This window comes from Maniola hyperantus, chromosome 7 (assembly GCF_902806685.2).
Source record: "Maniola hyperantus chromosome 7, iAphHyp1.2, whole genome shotgun sequence".
In the NCBI taxonomy this organism is placed as follows: domain Eukaryota; kingdom Metazoa; phylum Arthropoda; class Insecta; order Lepidoptera; family Nymphalidae; genus Maniola; species Maniola hyperantus.
Genome location: NC_048542.1, coordinates 3,833,352 through 3,846,298, shown reverse-complemented (window position 1 = coordinate 3,846,298; position 12,947 = coordinate 3,833,352). Strand labels below are relative to the sequence as shown.

General features: G+C 37.0%; 1 protein-coding gene across 1 annotated transcript in view; it reads right to left on the bottom strand.

Moving 5' to 3' along the window:
• LOC117983791 (phosphoenolpyruvate carboxykinase [GTP]-like) overlaps positions 1-12,947 on the bottom strand; it is a 30,116-nt gene that overhangs the window by 14,066 nt on the left and 3,103 nt on the right. The window contains exon 2 of the mRNA XM_034970413.2: positions 7,918-7,985. Within this exon, the coding sequence (XP_034826304.1) occupies positions 7,918-7,949 (32 nt within the window). The 5' untranslated portion in view covers positions 7,950-7,985. The remainder of the gene's footprint in view (positions 1-7,917; positions 7,986-12,947) is intronic.

The window sequence follows — 12,947 nt, the reverse complement described above, 5'->3', positions numbered from 1 at the left end:
CAGTGGACATTTGTTTATTTATATTTTTAACTTTTGTAATATAATTATTAATTACTAGCTGATGCCCGCGTCTTTGTCCGCATGGAATTAGGTTTTTTTAAATCCCGTAGGAACTCTTTTATTTTCCGGCATAAAAAGTAGTTAGCCTATGTCACTCTCCAGGTCTTTATCTATACCCATGCAAAAAATCACGTCAATCCGTTGCACCGTTGCTACGTGATTGAAGGACCAACCAACAAACCAATAAAGCAACAAACCAACAAACAAACACACTTTCGTATTTATAATAAGGGTACTGATTTTATAGTGTATATTTACTTAACTAGAGGTTTATAAAACGTTAAACAGCATACCAAAAATTTAGGAGTCAAACCCAAATCTCAAATCTGCATTTAGTTTTCTTTAGCTTAACTATCCTGGCCGTACTATCCAATGGGAGGCAGGAGAAAATTGAAAATTAATTGTATCAGGATACTGAATTTGGCATAAATTTGCAATACTCATATATTCACTAATTTTTTATAAATAGTATGTACCTACCTATAGTACCCGGCAGAAAATAATGTACATCGACCTTTAGAAAGAAATAGCGGTTTGTAGAGCATTTGCTCTGTCGTTGAGACCGACAAAACATCACATAGGTAGACAGAAACAACGCCCCACAAAGCCCAAATCTCATTCTTTATTTTCTGCCGCGTACTCTACTAAGCAAGACTAAGTTGAGAAAAGCTCAAACTGAGGAACAGACCCTTGGACGATGCAAAACTAAGTTTAATGGTGGTTTCATCATTGGCATTAGCATTTATACTTATTTATTACCTAGACTATATGCCTACGATCAAAATAATTATTAGTATTATACATATTATAGCAGGTAGGTAGGTAGGTACGTATTTAATAGACAATTTCCATGTACCTTTTTTTTTTTTTTTCGTTCGGGGAGGAGGAAAATCCTCATGGATGCCTCCGGCATGCCTGACTCCACAATGGCCTACAGACTAAAAACCTCCTCCCACCCTCCGCTCTATCTTTCAGGTAAAACCTTTGCATTGCATCTGAAAGATGGCTGTCTTTAGAGTTTAGGCGCTATCTTTTTTCTGCCCATCCCATTCATCCGTGATTCTTCTTTTAATAATAATTTCCATGTACCTACCTATGTTTTAAAGTCTAGACAAGAGCAATTAGGTAATATGAAATCAACTTCAATATTATTTGGTAGGTATTTAGTTAGCAGCTGGTAGGTTTCCATTTCAAAGGTAGGTGTGTCAAACAAGTTCTCAAAAAATCTCGTCTTACAAGTTACCTTATGTAGGTATCCTATAGCACGATCACTAATGTTTGGTTATAAAGTTTATATTGGTATATAAAATTTGATTCATTGAAACCGCTTTAAAAAGGTAAAGGTGAATGTCGCTTATCATTGTGTGTGTAGCAACAACATATTTTAACAAAGCAAGAATAATAATAATATTATTGCTGTCATAATATACACGTAGGTAGATATATTGTAAAACTTAAGGCATCCTCACGCGATGCCATTTTTGCTCATTCCTTCGCCTAAAGAAAATGATGAAAGCAATATTATAAATCTATGAAAAACAACATCACCTACCTATCTAAAAAATCACGCTTTTCAAACAAGAACAAATCCGACAAAATCCGGATAGATCGTAACCCTACTCAAAAATATTGTGTCATATTCTAGTCTTTTTAGTGTCCCGTAGTCCGTACCCGAAGGGTGCGGGGCCCTATTACTAAGCCTCCGCTGTCCGTCCGTTCATCCGTCTGTCTGTCATCAGCGGGCTGTATCTCGTGAACCGCAATAGGTATAGAGAGTTGAAATTTTCATAGAACGCCTAATAGGTAGAGAGTCGAAATGGTCATAGAACGCGAATGTGTATTTCTGTATAACCATTAACAACGAATAATAAAATTTTCAAAGCGGCCGCCACAAAAATAAAAAGTGTTATTTGTTGTACGATGGTACGAAATCCTCCGTGTGCAAGTCCGACTCGCACTTGACCGTTTTTTAGGGTTCCGTACCTTGAAAACTAATATTATAAATGCGAAAGTGTGTCTGTCTGAGCTGCTAGCTTTTCACGGCTCAACAGTTTAACCGAATTTGATGAGCTTACATCCCGGGGAAGGGCATTTTAATCCCGGAAAATTAAATAGTTCCCACGGGATTTAAAAAAAAACCTAAATCGACGCGGACAAAGTCGCGGGCATCAGCTAGCTGATCTGGTATAGATACGTAGGTAAATTATAATTATTGAAATGATTTAAGTAAGATGATTGTGAGGAAAATAACCGACGTCGATAAAAAGGGTCTGTCCCAGACTAGAGTTCAAGAAGGTCAGCGATAAACAAACTGACTGACATGCGTGACCAAAGATCATTTTACTAGTCACTGTACAAATTAGAACATTACTCGTTAGGTCACCATTTGTAAATTGTAATAGATACCTATTACCTACGTACCTACCTATCTCATCATGATCAACCCATTACCGGCTCACTACAGAGCGCGGGTCTCCTCTCAGAGTGAGAAGGGTTTTGGGTACCACGCTGGCCATGTGCGGATTAGTAGTCTTCACACACCTTTGAGAACATTATGGAGAACTCTCAGGCATGCAGATTTCCTCACGATGTTTTCCTTCACCGTTAAAGAAAATGATATTTAATTAATTAAAACGCACATAACTCCGAAAAGTTAGAGGTGCGTGCCCGGGATCGAACCCCCGACCTCCGATTAGAAGGCGGACGTCCTAACCACTAGGCTATCACAGCTTATATTCATGAGAAACTTATTAGGTGAAAATGGTTGGTAGAAAGACATAGACCCTGATAAATATTTTACAATCTAAGTAGTTTTTTCAATCTACAATTATGTACTTACTAGCTGATAATTCTCGCTTCTCGTAAGCGCTGTGGTCTTATTAGTGGGAGGTCCCGGGTTCGATTCTTGGCAGGGATTTGGAATTTCATGATTTCTAAATTTCTAGTCTGGTCAGATGGTAGGCTTCGGCCGTGGCTAGTTACCACCCTACCGGCAAAGCCGTGCCGCCAAGCGATTTAGCGTTCCGGTACGATGCCGTGTAGAAACCAAAATGGCATGGGTTTATTAAAAACTGCCATACACCTTCCAGGTTAGCCCGCTTCCATCTTAGACTACATCGTCACTTACCACCAGGTGAGATTTCAGTCAAGAGCTAACTTGTATCTGATTATTTAAAAAAATAGCATTTATAAGTAGCACCTAAGTAGGTATGGATTTGTAAGTAGGTATTTTATTCTTCATAATTAATTAGTTATATTATAAATAATTATAATAATATAATATTAATAATAATACTTATAATGATAGTATTGAAAATAGCAAAAACAGCCGGGTTCGCGACCCAGGCGAAGTTGGATCAGGACGAGAACCTAAGAAACCATATAAGTATATCTAATCATCATCATCATCATCATCAGCCTGTGGACGTCCACTGTTGGACATAGGCCTTCGCTAAAGAGCGCCACCACTCCCGGTCCTCAGCCTTTCTCATCCAGCCACTTCCCGCCAGCCTCTTTATATCGTCAGTCCATCGTGCTGGAGGGCGTCCCACACTACGCTTGCTTAAACGCGGTCTCCACTCAAGGACTTTCCGGCTCCAACGGCCATCGCCTCTACGACAGGCATGACCTGCCCACTGCCAAGTATATCTAATGCTCACCTTGAACCTTGGTAATTTAGTTAAACTAACTCAAGTCAGTACATATTATACTAAGGGTGATAGTATACTTAGTGCTTAAGAGACGTCGGCCGTCTATTCCGGAAGTCGGCGGTTCGATCCCGGGTATGCACTTCAACGTTTCGAGTTATGTGCATTTTTAAGCGCTTAAATATCACAAGTTGCTTTATCGGTGAAGCAAAACATCGTGAGGAAACCTGCATGCCTGGGAGTTCTCCATAATGTTCTCAGAGGTGTGCGAAGTCTGCCAATCAGGAGCGTCTAATGGCCTAACTGAGACGAAGCCTGAGTTCAGTAGTAGGCCGGTGATAGGTTGATTCTGATGATGATGATGATGATGATGGCATACTAGCAGACGAGCGTGACTATACCTACGTAACAAAAAAAGAATTTATTATTATTAGGTACTAGCTGGTGCCCGCGACTTCGTCCGCGTGGAATTTGGTTTATAAAAATCCCGTGGGAACTCTGATTTTCCGCGATAAAAAGTAGCCTATGTCACTCTCCTGGTCTTTATCTATACCCATGCAAAAATCACGTAAATCCGTTGCACCGTTGCGACGTGATTGAAGGACAAACCAACAAACAAACACACTTTAGCATTTATAATCATTTATAATAAGGGTACTGAGGTACTAATGCATATAAGGTACCTATACCTATATAAAACAGGCAATAAGTATTTTTTTTACAGACTCGCTTGGCTGCAGCCTGCAAGCAGACCTGCTGGCAAATTGGATGTGTAGGACGTAGGTCCTATAAAGAAATTTAAGTGCTTATCTATCTATATTAAGTATACTAAGTAGGTACTTAGTATACGTGTGAAAGATACTTTAAAAAATTACCGACGGTCTTAAATGAAAATTTTGCATAGTAGGTAGGTACCTAACTGGTACCTAATTACCCATTACGACTTCGTCACGAAATTAAAACATGTTCTAATAGGTAGTTTTTATCAATAGGTAGCTCTCTATACAAATAATATTAGCTAGGTAGGTATATTAATATGAACGAACTCTCGATAAATATCAATCTATTATTATCACATAGATCCGGGTATTTATCAATTTAATTGCTTTTAAAAATACGTATTGCTCAGACGCTTTAAAATGTCGTCAACGACAAATAGATACCTAAATTACCATTCCATCTAGCAATATTTATCCTGATTTTAACAACGCTCCATTCCTATTAAGTAAAGAGGTTAAATTGTCTATGGTAATTAATTATTAAGTATAGTCCGTAAAAAATGAATCCTAGCGCGATTTTAACTCTATCGGTCAACTGTCATGTCAAAGGTACGGTTCCACCTTCAAAATAAGGGCTAAAATCGTACTTTTGACATGAAATTTGACACAAAAGTTAAAATGGCGCGCGAGGTGTAAAATTTTACGCGTTATACACTTATAAATAAATAAATATTTTTTATTTCAGACAATGAAAATACAACCCATAACAATATACACAGTATATAACTTACTTATAAGCTTACTTACTAGCTATTAGTCTGCAACTTAGTCCTACGCGTGGATTTAAGTTATTAAACCCCCGAAAAAGCAAATAGGTAGGTAATTCCCTTTTTTCTTTTCAGTGCTAAAAGTATCCTATTGTCACTATATGTTGATCCGTGGCGGCAATAGCGAGCAAACGTGCAGGCGGGTCACCTGATGTGATTACCGCCACCCATGAACATTTGGAGCACGAGAAGAACCACCAATACGTAGTTTTAGTAGGTAGGTACTTAGAAGTACCTAACTACCTACCTATCTAATATAATACCAACTATCAAATTAAATAGATTTTGTATAGGTAGGTATTGATCTATAGGTACCTTCTTCTATAGTTAAGAGAACTTTAAAGTCAGTTACATATAAAAAGTTATACATATTTTCGAAAACAGCCGTCGTCATGGTGGTATTCTGTAGCCCTACCGCGGTTGTTTGACAGCTACAATGTCACGATCGCAATCATCTCTGATTGGTTAATGCTCGCTCACTATTGGCTACAATGCATTGTTGCAACAAGAATTGCACAAATTCAGCCAATCAGAACAATTGAGATTGTAATAATGATTGATGCAGGTTTTAGACAATCGCCCTACTGTTCTACTGTATTTATAGATTTTGTATCAATTCTGAGTAGGTAATCAACCATATCTAATTAATCATTTGGAAAAAAACAAAGATTAATTTTATCGTATGAAAAACAGCCTTTTGCCGGTCATGATATTCTATTCTGGGTAATCAGCAGTTATCGGTTATGATGAAATAGGGGCTCGCGGCCGCGCCTCTGCGATTAACTGAACTTTGCTCTGTGATTGGCATAAACTATAACACTAGGCTCCTTACACACGGAGCTGATAAAGTGCCCGGCCGGTAGAAACTTCTCACTAGGTTACAACATTTTAAACAATTGGGTATAAGTCCCGAAAAATGCTAATGCGCGTGACCGCCTTTTAGTAACGTCAGCACTAGACTGAAGTTTCGAGCTAATGGTAGGTACCTATATTTTACTTAAATATACGTCAAATGACGTAATTTCGATGATAATGAGACATGGTTCCAGCGCAATAGCAATTTGCGGAACTTATACTTGACTACATCAAAAATAAATTATTTCGCAGTGTCGACTACACACGTGAGTAAAGCCGGGACAGATAGTATTTATAATAGTATTTCTCAGTGATTATTAAATAAGTAGAGGGTCTTCCAAAATACGTAAAATCCACGTCCTTTGTTAGTATTAAGTGTAATAACCATTTTAAATTATTTATCGATTAAACTAAAAAAGTACGTCATCATGATGTGACGCCACATTCCAGTATTTCATAGAATATTGCATACTACGTTTTGATGTTTGATAAAAAGTAACTGATTTGACTAGTTGTCAAATACCGTATTGTGTAAATGGTATGGATTTTCTACTGTGAATTATGTCTACAATATTTTATGTCTAAGAACTCTGGGATAAAAAAATGATTAGAGAGATGTAAAGACAACATTATGCTATAGAATTGGGGATAATAAGACCCGACAGTAAGTAGTTGCCGACGATTCTTGCTACATTTAAAATTATTATTGTACCATGTGGGCCCTGTGGCATTCCGCATGGAAAGTGTAACAAGACAACATAACTATTGAGACTGAGTTTGTTGTGGGTTCTTTTCAGGGCGCGTCTCGAACCCTCGTAGCTTTAGTTTTAAGTTCGCGTAAAAATTATTACCTTATGATGATAAATAGTGGTGATAATTTTTACGCGAATCTTACAAATGCAACAACCGTATCAAAAAGTGTAATTTATTACCTAGCTTGAATAAACTTTTTTGACTTTTGACTTTCGACTTTGAGTAAACCGCATGATATACCTAAGAATATTCAGTTATCACTACGTAATTATGAATGCGAAAGTGTATATATTTACTTGATAATTTGTTGGCTTGTTCGTCAATAACGTCGCAACGAAGCAACGGATCGATGTCATTTTTTCATGAATAAGTATACTTAGTTAAAAGGCTGGAGAGTAACATAGACTAAGTACTTTTTAACCTGGAAAATTGAAAAGTTCCCACGGGATGTTTTAAAAATCTAATTCCCACGGACGAACTTGCTCTCATCAGCTAGTACAGAACATGTAGGTATATAGGTACCTAATCTAGTAGTTTCTACGCCAGATATAATAATACGATAGGTATTCAAGGTAAAACAAAAAAACAAGTTTCGAATTATCATGTTGCTACGTTGCCACGATGATGATTTTTAAACAAAAATTAATACCCATGTTTACTTTCAACACGCGATTACTTTTTTCATAATAAAATACTCGTTTATCTTCATCGACGCGAAGTATTTTATAATAATTACAAATAACTATAAGATGGTCTCGGCGTATTCCACTGCGTATATAAATACAGCTGATAAGACAGCCATGATGAAACAGAGGGCGTGCGACCGCGCCTCCTTGATAACTGAACTTCGCACTTTTTGATATTGCTTTAAGGAATTTTACAAACGGAACGAGTTGAAGGTGGTAACAAACCTGAACCATACTAATTCCAGGCTACACTCGCTTAAACACGTAACCTGAGAAATATATCGACGGTGTCGGGCTCCTTTAATGGCACTCGCGTAACTCTTATCTCATAGAAAGAGTTTTAAAATTAATAAATTAAGTAGGTACTTACTTCTTTGATAGTCTTCTTAACAACAACACCATTTTGGAGCAATTTTTGCAGACTTTTCTTTTGGAATTCTGTAAAAAAGAAAACAATTCTTAATCTTGAGTATTTAACCATTTGAAACAAACAATATATTATTATGTATTGTACCCATAGTTTGTATTTATTATGATTCTTTGCTGAAATTTGAATAATTTTGCAGTTCTTACAATACGTAGCTATACTAAAACAAAAACATACTCGTAGGTATAAAGGTAAATAGTTAATTAAAACGATTTATCGAAGTATTTGATATTTGAAACCAATGCACAAGGTCATAAAAAAATCATTAAAACTTCGAATCTACATATATAGCTGTACCTACTGTATACTGTATAGTGTACTACTTATGATTGTATGAGCCACATTATAGACAAGTAACCTATGAATAGACAACATTCCCGCATAAGTAGGTATAGAGCGGCAAAAAACCGCAAATGTGGTAATAAGTCGTTTAGTATGTGGTCCGCCTTATGATCACTTATATTATAAGTATATTAACTAGTAAAACTAGTTAAATATCAAACATTCACTTACCTAACCTTCGCCAAATCACACGAAAAATCCCTTTTAAATACAAGCTGTATTGGAAACGGATTTTTCCATTTATATTTTGAAAAATTTTGGTGAAAAATGTTTAGCGTCACCTATGGAGTACCCCGTATAGTACACGACAAGTGGAGATGGAAATCGCGGAGGTAACACCCCGCACACCCAAACAGCCCCCGCGCTAACAGGGTGCGGGCGAGCGCGAGTGACGTGCGGGTGTGCGGGGCGGCCCCCCACCTCATACCCCGATTGCCATCTCAACCTGTCGCGGACTATACCTAGGTGATATGCAATTTTTTGCATATTATTATATACTTACCTAATAGGTATACCTACATAACACAAGCCTGTAGCTATAGGTATATTTAAGGTAATGTTTACGTGTGTATACTTCAATATAATTCAAATATATATTAAATCTTTTTAATTTTTTTTACCAAAGTCATGAAACACGTTAAAAATTAAAATTGTCTCGAAGCGTGACACACGATCTACTGGTACTTTATTTACGTAAAGTAAATATTACAATATAAAATAAAGTACAAGTTGATCGTGTCGTCGAAAGTACTTTCAATGTTATCTGAGAATTTAATAAGTTACCTAGTGAAAATATTTTATCTATCGATTACCCTTAGGGCCAGTGCCAACAAACGCAGTAGAGAGAGTGGAGTCCAGTGGCGTAGCTACCTAGGGGCCAGGCGGGGCAGTGCTCCGGGGCCCTAAAGCTCAGGGGCCCCTCGAATCCCCACCAGAAAATCTCAATCGAACTAATGTTTTGAAAATTTCTCCCATTTTCAAAATAAATATGATAATTCGAAAGTTACTAGGGAATTACCCTAAATTCTTTCTGTGAATGTATTTGTACATTTAATATTTTTACTTGATAAAACCTAACCAGTTTAGATAGCAGTGGGGCCCCATTTTTAATTTGCCCCAGGGCCCTTGGTTACCTAGCTACGCCACTGGTGGAGTCAAGCCTTTTTGAAGAATGACGAGAGATACCGACTGCTCCAACTTATGATGGGCAAAGTAGAGGGCAAACGACGCGCTGCTGGAAGAGGGAGTCCTGGTTGTGCAACATCCGTGAATGGACGAAAATCGCCAGCGTAGAAGAACTATTTCGCTTAGCGCAGGACCGCGAAAAATTCAATGAGCTAACAGCCAACCTCCAGTTGTGGAGAGGCACATGCAAGAAGAAGTCATTCCAAAAGTACAGTTCACCTTTAAAATAAGGACTTAAATGCCTAAAATCGTACTTCTGAGGTGACAATTGACACAAAGTTAAAATGGCGCGTGAGAACTCATTTTGCACATATTAAGTGTGCAACGCGCTTCAATTTGGAAGCAATCTTTTGGCATTATATTTCTGGGTAGAACTTGGAAAATCGAAACTAATTTTCTGTTTTATTCAAGACACTAGGTAGGTATAACTATATTCATATTAAATTGGACATCACGAAAACACATTAAGTAAGTACAAGTTTTTTTAATATGACTCTACTAGTGCCCAACTTATTCTAGGCGATTGATTCAGCCGTCATTTCAGAAACCAAGCGAATGAAGTCGTGGGCATCAGCTAGTAGGTACCTTTAGGAATATTACTAAGCTAAGTACCTATAATAAATTTTGAATTCCGTTTTCTTAATGAATCCCTTAAATTAGGTACAAATTCTTCACTAGCGACGCTGTCAACTGAACAGATAAGTTGGTGGCACCGTAGATATACCGTATATTACATAGGTACTTTTTCTTCATAATGAATTGCAATTTCTTCTAGTTAAAATCAGCGCCAAGGTTTATGTGGTCAGTATGACTGTTCATAAAATAAACAACGAATGATGAGTTGCCATTAAAATAATTTCCATAAGTATAATAATTAGGTACAAAACCGGCCAAGTGCGAGTCAGACTCGCGCACCGAGGGTATAAATCAAAAAATAACCGATAAATCAAAAACTAGAATGCATAAAAATAAACAATTCTGTTTTAGAAAGTCCCTGCAGGTAAAGCCTATCACATTATACCCCACTTGCTATATTAATCTTACTTTGAAAGTTGAAAATATGAACATAATTATATTTTTTTTTGTTGCCACCACTATAACCAATATCCACAAATTCAAGGTTTTCGGATTTTTCCCCTTACGTGTGCTAAAAGACTTACCTACCTCCTAAACTTCATGATTCTAGGTCAACACGGGAAGTACCTACCTACCCTATAGGTTTCTTGACAGACAACAAAGTGGCCCTATAAGGTTTCCGTTTTTCCTTTTGAGGTACGCAACCCTAAAAATTAAATTACTTAATCGGTCTTTCCTAAAATGTCACCAAGAGAAACATTTTCCTGTTTTTATGCACTCCTATAGATGAGTAACTGCCTCCATTAGGTACCTACTTACATGGAGAAAACCGTAACCGCAAGTCATAGAGACAAAAAGCACTGCTTACCCTAGTCCAAGTAGCTCAACGTTCAATTATAGGGATATCTACTCGTGTGCCGTGCCTACGGGACCCTATATTCCTATAACTATACTAAGCCTTGGCTGTCCGTCCGTCTGTCTGTCAGCGGGATGTACTTATCTCAAAAATCTAAGAAATTTTAAAAGTAAAGTTATAATGTAACTTGGTATATCTAGAAGACCTAATTTTTCTAAAATCTCCACGGGAGTGAAGCCGTATGCTTGTTAGAAATACAGAAATAAAAACTCTTACAAAATGCCTCCGCCAGGAATTTTACCCGGGACCGCTCCGCTCATATTGCGCCAGGGGAGGTCGTAATGAAATTGTTTTGATCATAATAATTGAGGAGCTGGCGAACAAAACGGTATAATTACCTACAGTTCTTATCAAAACACATTCTAATTTGAATCCAAAGTTTTTGATCACTGAAAGCCATTTTCAAGCAAAACGGCCTTTTATCCAACACTGCCGCAACGGTAGGTACAATTCGGTTTTTGATCGTCCTGTAAAATTTTATTTCGTGCAGTTATACCGTTTTGCTCACCAGCTTTTCAATTTACTTGCATAGATTAGTTCGTTGTAAGTAACAGAGTATCTGTGCCATAGCCCATAAGTAAGAGAATACTTAGTAAATAGGAAAAGAATGTGAGAGGGAAACGCGAAGGTCCCTCAGAGTGCACTATCGATTGCCTCACAACGCGCTCGTACGTCACTATTATAATATCGTTAGGCTAGTGACGTAGGATGTCGATATTTATCAAACAAGATAGTGTTCCGCGTTATTTCGCGCTAATTTGCAATAACATTGATTTATTTGTTATTATCAATAGTTTATAGGCTGACGAAAATAATAATTTTCCGTTTACGTAAACATGACTGAATAATTTATTGGTAGAAGATCACTTCTTTGTCGGTCTGTCTGTCTGTCTGTCCGTCTGTCAAGAAAACCTATAGGGTACATACTACCGACCTATTTCCCGTTCACATAGAATCATGAAATTTGGTAGGTAGGTAGGTCTTATAGCACAAGGAATAAATTCGAAAACCGTGAATTTGTGGTTACACCACAAAAAATATATTAAAATGTGTGCATGAACAAATAATTAGTATTTCCAATTTACATAGAAAGATAACTGTACTAAGTGATAGTATCATATGAAAGGGCTTTACCTGTACATTCTAAAACAGATTTTCATTTATTTTTATGCATAATAGTTTTTGATTTATAGTGCAAAATGCCGCAAAAACACGACTGTAGTACGGAACCCTCGGTGCGCGAGTCTGAATCGCACATGGCCGGTTTTTTTAAATCCACTGAACTAACTAAAAATTTGGGGCAACATCCCTATTTCGAAAGACAAGGAGAATCTCAGTGTTCTAATGACTACACTAAACCATGAACCAATGCCTTGTCCTTGCGTAGTACCAATTGTATATTTTGTGGTCTAAGTAAGATAGGGTATGCAGTGTCCTTTTGTTCATACGAAGTGCTCGCACTCATACCTACCTATACCTACTTTCGATAGCATTGAAAATGGCAAACAGAGAGACCTACTAACCTAGCTAAAAGCCAGAAATCAGTCATATTAAATCAGCTATTTTGAAATCAAGTTTCCTTTATCCTTAGGGTTGTCACTTGTCACTTTTTATATTATGCATGATTTCACGTCACATCATATTTTGTAAGTTGATATGAGTTAGGTAAACATGCTAAAAATTATGTAATGCCTAATTATGTAGTGCATATATTTACTTAGTATGATAACTGAATACCAAAGTGTGTTTGGATAGTTACTATTATTATCAAGTAGTATTTTAGGTTTAGACGTAATTTGATAAGACGAGGTTCATAATTTTAATTAGATCTTTAGAAGGAAATAAGAGCTTTGAACATCTTTGCCTTAAAATCTCGATCTCATTAACAACAATATTTTATTTAAAAATTTATACTAAACGGAGCCTTCAAAATATCATTTTCTGCAATTTTTTT